Below are 14536 nucleotides of genomic sequence, written 5' to 3'. Positions count from 1 at the left end.
AGAAGAGCTCTGTGTATCAAAGTAAGGAGTCTCACAACACCTGGTTAAAGTCCAACAGGTTTATTTGGTAGCAAAAGCCACCTGGGACTTCTTACTGTGTTTGTCCCAGTCCAATGCTGGCATCTCCACATTGCAGAACAAAGAAGCAGTGTGACAAATTAAGGCAGTGGATAGATCCAAGCAAAGTGGTGAGGTTGATTGTCACTGACATACTTGTGCAACGTGATGTGTTTGCGATATAGTGTTTCTCAGCTACATGGTTATCACGAAATAATGGGTGAAAAAATGTAATAAAGACATGTTCAATAAATTAAACGTCTAAAATTAAAAGTCTTTAGAAACAAAGTGGTAAACACAAATGCAGATAAGACTAATAGCAGTAAAGAAATGGCAAATTAACTTGTTAAATTAACACTCTGCGTCAATTTTCATGTTGGAGAAAGAGCACAAAAATGATTCAAAGATAGGTAAATATTTAATGTAATAAGTTAACAATAGGAGAAATTTACAGGGCCGATGATAGATATTTCTTCATCTTTCTGATGAGTTCCAGCCAAGGGTATGAAAACAGGTGATGAAATTGCTGATGTATTATTTACAATTTTTAGCAAGTGTTTTTGGATTATTACTCCAGTGTTCAAGAAAGAGCGGGAGGTACTGGGAAACTACAGAACTTCTAATTCAACATGATTTGTGAGAAAGTTGCAGAAATCCATCAAAAGGAACAGAGCATTTGACAAGTATCAGCTGATTTAGGAGACAGCATCGATCCTTTACTGTTAATTATGGTCGATTAATCTAGCTGATTTTTGAGTGGTGATAACATGGTGGATAAAGGATAGTCTTGTTGGTTATATGAGATCCATAAAAATTGAAGTGCTTCCTGGTACCATTCTGGTAAATCTCTGCAGCTTCTCCACGGCCTTAACATCTTTCTTAAAGTACAGTGCCCAGAAGATGTAGGAAATAGAAAGCGAGCATGAAGAATTAGGCAAGATTAGGCAAATGGTACTTACGAGGGATTTATATTGGGTCTTCAGCTTTTCACTCTCTTTGGATGTAGAGAATTGCATAACTAAATTTGCAGCAAACAGTAATTTAATAGTAACAGTAAAAAGTAAAGTGGAAGCAGCAACTGAGAGGGGAAAATAGACTAAGCGAGTGGACAAAACAGTGGCATAGAAAGTTCAGTGTAAGAAATGCAAGGTGCACTTTAGATCCAATAAGGGCACTGTGGGATATTTTCTAAATGGAGACAAGGGTTGGAATATCAAAGCGTAAAAAGTAATGCCTCAGTTGTACAGAGCCTCACTCAGATCTCATCTGGAAGAACAATTTAATTAGTACTTTGCCCCTATTCTTTCACCACACAAAACTGTTTCCATTTCAAGTATCCAATTCCCATTTGAAAATTATTGAATTGGCTTCTGTCTACTGTACATTCCAGATCATGACAGGCTGTGTAAAAAATGTTTTCCTGATGTTGTTTCTGGCTCTTTCAACAACTACCTAAAATTTTTATTTTCCAATTACCAATTCCCATGCCACTTGAAACAATTTGTCCTATTTACTCCATGATCTTGAACATCTCAAATTTCCCCTTAACCTTCAAAGTTTCAAGGAGAAGAATCCCAGTTTCCCTAGTCTCTCCAATATAATTGAAGTATTTTAGCCTTCGCACCATTCTGCCACATCTCTGTACCTTTCCCTAGGACTTAATATCCTCCAAGTGTGGTATCCAGAATTGGCCACCTATTCCAGTTAGGACCACATTAAATAAAGGTTTAGCATAGCTCCAGATTTTTTTGCATCATCTCTGCTTCCAAAGTCAAAAAAAATCCTATTAATTATTTTAAGGTGGCAGGACAACTTAAAAAGACTGTACATTCGCCCCTTGTGCTTCCCTGCACCTTCAAAAGAGTACCATATTGTCTTCCCATTCTTCATCGGAGTGAATTGTTTCACATTTCGCTACCTCAAGTTTCACCTTACTGTTTCTGCTCATTTCACCAGTCTGCATCCTCCTGAAGTCAGATGCTATCTGCATCACCCTTTAGTGCACATGACTGAAAATATCACTTGACATTTGTACACTACATCAGTGATGGCCCGATAAATATCGTGCTTCTTTCATTATGCAAATCAGCAAGTCCTCTGCATGACCAGAAAAACACGTACACACGTACAAGCAGTCTTTTCCAAGATTGGTCCACTGATCTTAGTCAATTGTCTCCAGACATTGTGATTCACAATTGTGCAGTCTGCTAAGCTGAGGGAAAACAGGAGAAAGGTAAAGAGAACATTTAAAAATTAATTCCATCATCCATCTTCCACCCATAATATTAAACTCCAACGCAACCGTTCAACTAAAAACAGATGAAGGTAAACATGTGATAGGCACATTTAACAATCAGCTTCTGGCAAAATTCAATTCCAAACCCAACCAAAACAAGAAATAATTCAACCGCTCTTGGACGATCGACACACACTAATTTAATTCACAAACGTCCCATTATGTAATGCAGCAGAATATAGCTGTCAGTTATAAATTGGGCCAACTTAAATTCCATGGCTAGCTATCCCAATGGATTCTATTAAATGCTTACAGAAAACAGTTCAAATCAATTGTTCTCAAAAGTAATTCATAATAACGTCAATGAACTAATCCAAGCATGAAATGACATATTTCCGAAGGTAAATGTGTAAAGGAAATAAGGTAAAGGAAACTATCTTTCATGGATAGTTTAAATTTTTAACACCAAGTTTTCAATTTGTTTCCTTATCATTTTCTTGTGAACAATATTTGGGAGATTCTCAGTAAAAGCATTATCACATAATGCCTTACTACAGCAACACAAGTGTCTTGCTTGTTATACAGTAAAAAGGCTACTCACATTTGAGAGCAACAATCCAAGTGTTTATTCAGTCACGGATAAACAATGAAATACCAAACCAATAAACGTACATTAACAAGTGTAAACATTTTGCTGATGTGCTTACTGGCACTTTGTTACCTAAAATTAAAGTAACTAGAAGCTTCAGTTGTACATTTTCCCACAAGTTTTATTTTACAATGCGCAACTTACATGAATCCCACAGGCTGCCATATGAGCAAGATCACCATTCATAGACTATTCTAAGGTACCTTAGATGTGTTCATCAATTTCTTTCTGATATTTCCCAGTTCTGTTGAATATACAAGTCTGTAATTTCCACATTCTGGAACACATATTAGTAGGTGCACATTTAAATTGCAAACATCTATGAATAGAATGAGGCCTGAGGTCTTATTAGTAGAACTAGGCTCAGTAATCTCTAAATCAAGAGGTTCCATATCGAGAAGGCATCAAAGCTTTCTAGATGGTTCAGAATCAAAGTCAGCAAAATATCTCCCTCTAAACTCCTAAAATCAGCAGCCTGCTGACATTCTATTTAGGCAAACGTAAAGCATCGCCAATTGACGGTGATACTAAGGTTTCTTGTTACCCATGAATCATACAGTAAAAAGTTAAAAGAAAAATTGTTCTCGCTCTGTTTTAGAGCAGGATACAAATGTGAAAAATGGGAACTTCCAAGACAGTTTTCTTCGGCTGCAGATCTTCAGTTCAGAAATTGCCCAAGGCATGCAACCTTGGTTTGTTCTCAAGGTATATTGTGCAGGTTGGGATGACCTACAGAGGCACAAATCAGAACATAAATGTAATTTTGTGTTTATGTTCAGTGTTGACAGGAAATGCCAGTGAAGTGTTGCATTCACCAATATAGATATCCTTCACTCTTACCAACATGAAAAGGAACTTTACTACTTGCAATAAACAATGAAACAAGAAATCCTGATCTTGTTCATTCTTTTGTATAGGAGGAAGAGTGTGTTCAAGGACCAGAATCTCAAATCAGAGACTAAGGTCATGGTTTACAGGGTAGCAATGATTCCTGTGCTCCTATCTGCTCAGAGACTTGGGCAACTTACAGCAGCATCTCAGAGCACTGGAGAAGTACGACCTGTAGTGCCTTCACAAGTCCCTTCAAAACCAGTGGAGCAAAAGATGTTCCAACTGCAGTGCCTCTTGTAAGTCAACTTGCCCAGCATCAAGGTACCCATCGCTCAAAATAAGCTCACTGGCCTGGATATGCCATTCACCTGCCCAACAGCAGACATCATGACTACCATCGACACCGCAAACTGCTGGCTCCAAGTGTAGGGGGTCTCCAAGAAAATCGCGCATATCGACACAGACAGCAGACAGCCACAGCAATTGATCTACTCAGAACTCAGCCATGGCAGGAAACTCCTGAGAGAACACCAAAAAGGCTTCAGAGTTGTCCTCAGCACATTCTTCAAGAGATCAAATATACTGATCGACTCATGGGAGACCCTGGCCTCTGATCAACCAAAATGGTGATGCTCATCCAGGAAGGCACCAAACAATTGAGACTTTGTTGGGAATGTGCAGAAGTGAAGTCAAAGTGTTGAAGGGAGGGCACAAACCTTCAACAACCCTTCTATCCAACCCTTCAAGCACCACCTGACTCTTGTGGCAGTACAGATTGCACACTGGATTGATAGGTTCCAAGATGGCTGATATCCAAAGTGGAAGCGCGTCATCCTAGATCCCAAAGGACTGCCTAAAGAGACAATTACTACTTCACTCTGAACAAAGAGTACAAACAACATGAGGGGGAAATTGTTAAGAACTGTTCAATGAATGAGGGAAAAAATGCAACACAACTAGATGTGATGCAAATTGATTTGCATGTTTCAGAAATTTGCAGTTAATCCCCAGAACTAGCTGGTTGATTTATACATCAACAGTAGTTTGTTTCAACATGCTCTTAAATTTTCTTATACAATTCAGCCTACTCCCTACATGCGTATATGCCATGTAGGAAATCTTCACTTAATTAGCTGGTCATGTTATTTGGGACTTTCTATCCAGTTATTTATAGCTAACACCAAAATACCATTATTTAGATGCTTATTTTATTATTTTCCACTTTAGCAAATCTCTCCTCTGGAAATGGAAACATAAATATTAGTCTACCTAAACACAGGTTAACCATTACCTTAAACAAACCAGCATGTAGTAAATTTGTACCTCCATAATCTAGAAGGTCAAAACATCAGACAGGAGACTTATTTCGTAAGGTGTCATCACAAATTTACAGCAGATCATTCACCCAGATCCTTGCGGCAGGTTTTTGAAATGGCACTATTCTGCCCTTAACCCACAGTCGTCCACAAAAGAAGATTTGATATACTGACAGTATATAGGTCACTGTACCAGAACTCAACTACAGCAACTTTAAATTTACACCTATATAATTCTGCTACAACTTCAAAAGCAATTCCTAATTTGACATCACAGCTGTAACAGGAAAATGCATTGAATGTCTTCAGACTCGGTGATAATGCCTCTCCCCTCATTTTTTTGTCCCTGTCCAAAAGGTTACAAATTGGAAAGTTCTGAAAACCTGATAAACGCCATCTCAAACTTTGGAATATAGTTTAATTTACCTTAATTATTATACACTGAATCATGGGTTAGATCCATTCGATTCACTTAGAGATCTCATTGGCAACACATTTACTTCCATTTCCGATGCCTTTGTTTTCTGCTGTTTTCGATTGCTATTTTGTCATGTCTTCAGTTTGAACTATTTTCAAACTTCATCCTCCTTTGTTTCTTCACGCTGTAATGTTCTTTGCTTTACTGCTAAATCAGTTCATGACCAACTTCTGATGTGTGCTTGGAATTCGAGCTTCTGCTTTAGTTGTACAATTGAATTTAATCTTTTAATAGACTGTTTAGGTGGATGCATGAAATTTACCTCCCACTTTAAATGCAACTAATTATTACGCATGTAACTAAATCACTCTATGGTTACTAAACCCTGAATACCCCGTCTTGTCATCAAAGTTTCATGGTCTTGTCTGTCTTCAATGCTCATCCCTATTGAAAAACACCCTTCAAATGTGTGCTATTTGTATTCTGTTGCATTTTTGTATGTCACAAAACCATCACTCTTGCTCAGACTTTCACTGCTTCCCTATTTACCAGACTAACAGTTTTTAAGCTTTCAGTCTCAGCTTTAAAATCCTCCATATTCTATCCTGCCCTCTCTCTGAACTTTTCAACCCCATTCACTGTAACCTATATTAGCAACTCTCTCCCCTGCTCCAGCTACCAAGGTCTTTGGAACTCTCTATAATTACCAGGGTCATTCCTATTTCCTTTCTCAAAGAGAGGAACAACATTCGCCACTCTCCAGTCCTCTGGCACAATCCCTGTGGACAGTGAGGACCCAAGATTAAAGGTAAAGGCTCCACAATCTCATCCCTTGCCTCCCAAAGTATCCTAGGATGCATCCCATCTGGCCCAGGAGACTTAACCCTCAGATTTTTCAAAATTGCCAATACATTTTCCCTCAGAACACCTACCTCCTCCATCCCACCAGCCTGTATCACACACATCCTCAAAAACATGGCCCCTCTCCTAAGTGAGGACTGAAGAAAAGTATTCATTCAATGCCTTTCCTATCTCTGACTCCATGCAGAAGTTCTCACTACTACCCTTGACTGTCATCTATGATAACTACGCTGTGACCTCTAGACGTATCCATAATCTGCTTTGCCATTTCCTCCTCCACATCTCTATTACTATTTGGAAGGCTATAGAAAACTCCTAACAACATGACCACTCCTTTCCTATTTCTAACTTCAGCCCATATTATCTCAGCAGGCAGATCCCCCTCGAAATGCCTTTCAGCAGCCGTTAAACTATCCTTGAGATATAGGAGGGATGTCGAGGTAATTCTTTATTCAGAGAGTGGTTGAGGTGTTGAACGCACTGCCTGCCGTGATAGTGGAATCAGACACTTTAGGAACTTTCAAGCTGTTATTGGATAGGCACATGGAACTTACCAGAATGATAGGGAGCGAGATAGCTTGATCTTAGATTCCGACATAGCGCGGCACAACATTGAAGGCCGAAGGGCCTCTACTGTGCTGTACTGTTGTGTGTTGTCTCTGAGAAAACTTCTTCACCTTGTTGGTACTTTCCACCACCTTCAAAATACTCCTCAAAAATCTCAATTTGTTCACTTGGTCACCTTCTAGAACTTTTTGTCAGGAGGCTTTCCTGATTAAGTTACACTGCACTTCCCTTAGGCTCTTTTTTCTATATATGAAAGGTACAACATCAATATACTGTTACAATCTCTTTAAAAATAAAGCTGAAGGAGTCCAATTTGCTAACTATGACTTTATTTTTTTCAGTGACTTGCATATCAGAATATAATGGACACTGAAACTTCTGGAGATTGGGAATGATTGTTAAACTTTTCACAATTGAAAAAGGGTGAAATAAAGTAAGAGTAGAAGCATGAATGGAGAAAGTCACTTCCCTTCAGCCAACATTGTAAATGAAAACAAAATTATCTTGGAAGAATATATTTGTAATTTCATGACTACCTGCCCCTCAAGTCTAAACAGAAATTTGCCATTCTAAAAACTCCTTTGGATTCATGGAGCAATTACATTGAACGTTGTTTTGACCAATACACTTCAGAATATGTTTTGAGACATTTGGCCTGGAAGTTTATTATTGTGGTTCATGTATCTTATAACTGGCACCTCTGAGTAGGAAAGTATCATTCTTCACTACATTTCCCTGGTGATGTCCATACAAGCATCATCAGAGCAATTCCCAGTTTTTGGCGGAGGGGGGGGGGAGAGAAAGAAGAAGGTATGGTGCACTGGACCTTTCATGCCTCTACCAGCTCAGCGATACAACATTGTGTAATTTGAAGTAGGAGAGAAAGCATTCAATATTGCCAAAACTTTTCCTTTTTCCTTCAACTTTGTTCATGCTTCAATGGCCTAGAAAATGCAGACAAAACCAGTGCCAACACTTGCTGGACACACGAGAACAAGCCTAAAAAAGCAAGTGACACAGATACAAGGAGAGTAATTAACTAGAAAGGAAGGATATCAAAAAGCTCAGACAGCTAGCTAAAGTCATGCAACTTTGCTTGAGTTTTTCAGCATCCTATTCCAAAGATTATTCCATAAAAAGGCTGCAATTTTATAAACCTTATCTCTTTACAATTTATTGACAAGAATCTACACTTATAGGATAATTAATCATGTTGTAATCATGATATTTGACATCAAAGGAACACAAATGGTTGAAAAATCAGTATTGCTTGGTGGGGAGTGGGTCTGAGAAAGACAAGCAGAAGAGGATCCCAGATAAAACACATAATATAAAGTAAAAATGAATACAAATATCCAGAAGCACGCGCACCAGAGACCAGAACTTAGTGTACCTTGAATGCAAGTCAAAGCTATAGTATGTACGTGAATGAGAAGCAGTAGAAACAAGATGCCAGAACTGGAAGCCAGTAGCAGGATGAAAATACAAGGTATTAAGTGAAAGAGAAACCTGGCTAAATCTTCAGGATGAAATTGAATCTAGTATTCAAGACAAAAACATCAAAAGAGTAGACATAAAAAAGGCAGTTTGTTTCCAAGCTATCGGCATTTTAATAGTTTCCACTAATCCCATCAATTATAGTCCTCATCATAAAAATCCATTCCCATACAGATGCAAGTACCATATGGACTTAATTGCATCAAGTCAATTTAATTTTACAAGAATTTATATTCATCTCAAAAGAATATTCTTGTTTGTCCTCCTAAGCTCATCATCTGAGGTATTTGACAGCAGTTACCTACAAATCCACCAGAATCCTAAGGTTGATATGCACCTAGACAGTCTTGCCACAACTCAGACAGGATACAGCAGGCGATTGAGTTTTGGGCAAGTTGCTGGTTCAGGATTATATCAAAGAAATTACGCGGCGATATCTTTGTTTGGGGAAATTGTGCTGTGTGCTCATCCTGGGTTGCGACTGGTGCTAACAGAAGACATGCTAGTTTCAAAGACAACAATAGGATGGTGGGAAACAAGAAAAGTAATTTTCCCCTCAAAGACAATGAATGGACTCATGGGTACAGCACATTCCAGTTAGATATAATCTGAAATCTATGTTCTATAGCCTCAATGGCACAGTCCCAATTGTTTATCACTTTGCACATTAAAACTTTATTGTTCCAGTTTTGTATAATTAGTGTAATTGTATTGCTTTCTCCTCAGTTGGTGTTGCTGCTCCATATGGTTTGAGCTATCAGGGGCTCATTGTGAACATGGTGTTCCACGTCAAAGTGATGATATTCTAATAGATTTTGCTTTCCTTTACGAAATAGATCAACAAAGTCAGAATTGTATTAAAGAACCTATAAGAATAAGCTAACATGCAGTCTGGTGAGGTATTTGGTTCTATCCCTATCGGGATCTGCACAGGAAATATTTCATATACACACTCACAACACTGCAGTATGATCAATAGAATGTAATTTAATCACTTGCTGTTAGTACAGCTGCACTAATAATTTCAAAACCTGGGTGAAAAAGCAGTCAAATTTTTTAAAATTGCTGGAGCTACACTAAGATAAAAACGTGAATGCACATTTTCTCAGGGAAACAAATGATTTGCAGTCTTCCACAAACAAATCTGTTGTAGTTTTAAGATCCAGCCCCCTGGTGGTAGCGTTCAGACAGACTGCAGGCAGGTATTAAATAGTTTAAAAACCGTTAGGTCTCTTCGGTTCGCCCATTTACCTGAAGACAGGTGCGTGGCACAATAGGCCACCAAAGGGAAAACGACAGCTTCCAACGAGAGCGACAAATTAAAAACCCTCCAAGAAAACGGATTCTCCAACAACTCACCCACCGGTTCCCACTGATCAACGTAGGATGGTGTTTGAATAAAAAAGGTGTGCAATCACTGCTCTGATCTACTGAGCAGTCCATAAATACGCACACCGATCACTGATTTTGCTCACCAGACTGTGCTACTGCAACACATCATTTCAACGTTATATAATAAGGCAATGCACAAATAACAAAATAATTAATTCCCTTGCGGACCCATTTTCCCTATCAGAACTCCGCAATCTCTCCCCTCCTTTGGCAGATGTATGTATTGGGAGGCGGTGAATTCAGAAATAAACTCAGTGCCACCCAGCAGCAGCCGCCAGCCCGGCCCCTTACCTGGGGTAAAGCTGAATTCAGCTGGCGCTGCAGCAGGTCTCTCTCGTGGGCCACCTCTTGCATCCTCTCCTGAGTGAGGGACAAAGTTTCCTGCGTCTCCCGCAGGCTCTCCATCAGCTTGTCCCGCTCGTCCAGCATGTTCACCATCAGCTGCTCGAAATTGGCGTCCTCGGCGCCGTTCTGGGAGCCCCTCTGGGTGAGGGTGTCCTCGCTGATGGTGGGCATCACCTCGCACATCATCGTCCCTCAGCGACCCCACGTCCCAAAGCCTGACCACCAACCCTTCAATGGGATATCTATCTGTGAGTGACGAGACACCCCCGGCCGCTGTCTGCATGGATCGAGCCGGCTCCCACTCCCCCGCCGCCGCCGCCGCCGCTCCCACTCACTCCGGGAAACCAAAGCCGCTCTCGCGCTCCTCCACAATTCTGCCGGCACCAACTGCCACGGCGCGTGCGCCCAGCCACTCCACCCGCGCCTGCGCACCACCTCCTCACTCCTCTTCGCCCTTGCGTCACCGCAACACAGTGCGCATATGCTCAAGTGTCCCCGCCCGCTTTCCCCATCGCCCCGCCCTCCCCACGCGCTGCCCCACCCACTCTTTCTCCCTGCACCGCCCCTTCTTCACGTGCTCCCCGCCCATCTTCTCCCCGCCCCGTCCTCGGCATGCTTCGCCCCACCCCCTTCTCCCCGCCCCGCCCCCGGCATGCTTCGCCCCACCCTCTTCTCCGCGCGCTGCCCCGTCCTTCCCTTCTTTCTATCCTTCTAAATGCCCCGCCCCCACTCTTTGTCCCGCCCTCTACCTCTTTCCTCCCCCCTCCCCGCCCCGCCCCCCTCTGCCAAGGCCCCTCTCTCTCTCTCTGCCCCGCCCCTCTCTGCCCCACCCCCTGTGTGCCCCGCCCCTCCCTGCCCCGCCCCCCTCTCCCTGCCCCGCCCCCTCTCCACCCCTCAGCCACTATGCTAGGTATTGGTTTTGAAACTTTTCCACATTGACCTCCGAAGCTGCCACTCTGCTTCCCAAATGACACCAAAGGGAACGGAAAAATTAATATGGCAATTGCAAAATCATAAAAAAAACAATCCAATTAAATAACATACTTGATAAACAGCAGACAAAATGAACACCAATTAAACTTTAATATTGTATTTGGTATCTACAATATCTTGTGCCCCCTGTGCCCACTGTTTACAAAATGCCTCAAGACTGGGTACCGTATTATTAGTTACTAGCAGTTTATTTTTTAGGTATAAAAGGATTACTTATTTATTTGTGTTTAAAAGTTATATCTTGTTTTAGAAATAAACATAGCTTTATTTGTTTGGATTTGTGCTATTCATTGAAGTTTTAAAAATACCTACGTAATGATATCGAGAACAATTTGAGGTATGGTTTCCAATTCCAATGGAGGCATTTAGGGACAATTGAACCTATGATATCTATAAATGTTACTGCATTTATTTTGTATCGATTAAGGACAAAGACCCCTAGCTGAATATCTTTACTGGTGGCTTCACACCAGATAGAGAACCTGGTGAACTGGTGCGGCAACAATAATCTCTCCCTCAATGTCAACAAAATGAAGTCATCGACTTCAGAAAACACAAAGGAGAATGTGCCTCTGTCTACATCAAAGGGGACAAAATAGAAAGGGTAGAGAGCTTCAAGTTTTTAGATGTCCAGATCACAAACAGCCTGTTCTGGTCCCTTTCTATCATTAAGAAAGCCCACCAACTCCTCTATTTTCTCAGAAGACTAAGGAAATTTGGCATGTCAGCCACGACTCTCACCAACTTTTACAGATGCACCATAGGAAGCATTCTTTCTGGTTGTATCACAGCTTGGTACGGCTCCTGCTCTGCCCAAAACCACAAGGAACTACAAAGGTCATGAATGTAGCCCAATCCATCACGCAAACCAGCCGCCCAACCATTGATTCTGTCTACACTTCCTGCTGCCTCAGCAAAGCACCCAGCATAATTAGGAACCCCACACACCCCAGACATTCTCTCTTCCACCTTCTTCCTTCGGGAAAAAGCTACAAAAGTCTGAGATCACACACCAATCTACTCAAGAACAGCTTCTTTCCTGCTGCTGTCAGACTTTTGAATGGACTTACCTTGCATTAAATTGACCTTTCTCTACACCCTAGCTATGACTGTAACACTACATTCTGCACTCTCTCATTTCCTTCTCTATGTACGGTATGCTTTGTCTGTATAGCACGCAAGAAACAATACTTTTCACTGTATACTAATACATGTGACAATGATAAACTAAATCAAATCAAATGTTGGACAAATAGAAGGATGGATATCCATCCGTCCTTAGACTGCTTGCAGAACAATAGAGGTTAAACGTAAGACCTCAGAAGTTGCAAAGATTTGTTGCAGAAAAGTTGGTGCTGTATTCATCATTTACATAAGTAGTTCAGACCTAGAAATGAGAAGCACAATTTGAAAAGTTGCAGTTTGCATAGTTAAGGTAGAGGATTGCAATAAAACAAAGAAAGACATTTATAAAATTTGAGAACTGACATGTAATTGACAAATAAACTTCAGTTTTTGTATGATAGCACAGTGGTTAGCACTATTGCCTCACAGCTCCAGGGACTCAATTCAGGCCTCATGCGACTGTCTGTTTGGAGTTTGCACATTCCCCCCATATCTGCATGGATTCTGTCCGGGTGCTCCGGTTTCGTCCCACAGTCCAAAGATGTGCAGGTTAGGTGGATTGGCCATGTTAATGTCCTAAAACCTTAGGTTAGGAGGATTAATGGGGCCAATACGTGGGATTACAGGGATAGGGCCTGGGTAAAATGGTCTGTTGGAGAGTTAGTGCAGACACGATGGGCCGAATGGCCTCCTTCTGCATTGTAGGGATTCAGTTATTCTGTGAATCTGTGATTCCTGGCTTGGGTCACTGACTTTATGGAGTTTGTACATTCTCCCCATATCTGTGTGGATTTCCTGCGGGTGCTCAGTTTTCCTCCCACAGATTGAAAGATGTGCAGGTTAGATGGATTGGCCATGCTAAATTCTCCTTCAGTATATCTGAACAGGCGCTGGAGTGTGGCAACTAGGAGATTTTCACAGTAACTTCATTGCAGTGTGAACGTAAACCGACTTTAACTATTAAATAAAATTGACTTTCTAGTACCGCAGATGATGGGTCTGTCCCTTACACTTTTCCTCACTCATTGGAATGTATCTGTTCTGTGCATTGAAATATCCCTTTAAATGTTTGCCACTGCATCTCCATTAACTTATCCCTTACCTTTGTTTGCTGATTCACTTTAGCCAGCTCAGTTTTCATATCCTCATAATTGCCCTCATTTAAGTTTAAAAAACTGCCTCAGACCCACTCCTTTCTCCCTCAGATTGCATGCAGAATTCAATCATATTATAGTTGCTGCGAACTCCTGGCACCTTTGCTATGAAATCATTAATTATTCCCACCTTCTTGCACATCACCAGGCCCGGTATAGTCTGCTCTCTGGTTGCTCCAGACATGCTGTTCCAAGAAACTACCCTGAAAACTTTTAATTAACTCCTCATCTCGGCTACCTTGGTCTATTTGACTTTTCCAGTCTAAAGGTAAATTAAATTTTCACCGAATATTGCTGTGCCTTTACAATAAGCTGCAATAATATCTTCCTTTATGCTCCATGATACCATGTGGTTACTACAAAGGGGGGCCTATACACGACTCCCACACGTGACTCTTTACTTCTACATTTTCTCAACTCTACCCAAACCATTTCAAAATCCTAATTTCCTGGAATTAGATCATTCCTCTCCATGACACTGAAACCATCATTAACTAAGAGAGCCACCCTTCCACCTTTTCCATGCCTCCTATTCTTCCTCGATATCCTGTACCTTTAATGTTCGGGTCCCAATCCATGACCTCCTGCAAACATATCTCTGTAACGGCTATCAAATCATACTTATTTATTTCTATCTGCGTTCTCTGCAGTTCAACTGTTTTGTATGGAATACAAGATGCTTTCAGAAATAGAGCTTTTAGTTTTATCCTTTTACTGTTTTTGTAACCTTTAGTCTCATCTGTTGATTTACTATTAGATTTGTACTGTAAATCCCTTCCTATCACAATTCTTTTTTCATTGACTGTGATAATACGTTTTTCTTTATCTTATTTCTGCTTATTCATTCACCACATCTTTCCAAAATTGAACACTTGCCCCAACTATTTATCTCAACTCTATTAACTTCCCTAGTTATGACACTTGTAAGAACACTAGTCCCAGCACAGTTTACGTATAGATCATCCCAATGATTTAGGTCCCACTTTCCTCAGTCCTGGAGCCCGTTCCCCCCAAACCCACTTCTCCCAAACCAGACTTTGAGCCCAGAACATTATGCAATCATCAGCAAACATCCTCACTTCTGACTTTATAATG

General features: G+C 40.9%; 1 protein-coding gene across 1 annotated transcript in view; it reads right to left on the bottom strand.

Annotated features, from left to right (window-relative positions):
- The window catches only part of ppfia4 (PTPRF interacting protein alpha 4), a 607182-nt gene extending 596781 nt beyond the window's left edge, over window positions 1–10401 (bottom strand). Inside the window, exon 1 of the mRNA XM_080210286.1 lies at window positions 10116–10401. Within this exon, the coding sequence (XP_080066412.1) occupies window positions 10116–10355 (240 nt within the window). The 5' untranslated portion in view covers window positions 10356–10401. The remainder of the gene's footprint in view (window positions 1–10115) is intronic.
- Window positions 10402–14536: the final 4135 nt, after the last annotated feature.

Source organism: Carcharhinus amblyrhynchos, chromosome 22, assembly GCF_965287045.1.
Source record: "Carcharhinus amblyrhynchos chromosome 22, sCarAmb.v2.hapA, whole genome shotgun sequence".
Lineage (NCBI taxonomy): Eukaryota > Metazoa > Chordata > Chondrichthyes > Carcharhiniformes > Carcharhinidae > Carcharhinus > Carcharhinus amblyrhynchos.
Note: the sequence above shows the minus strand (reverse complement) of the source record. Positions and strands in the feature narration are given on the sequence as shown.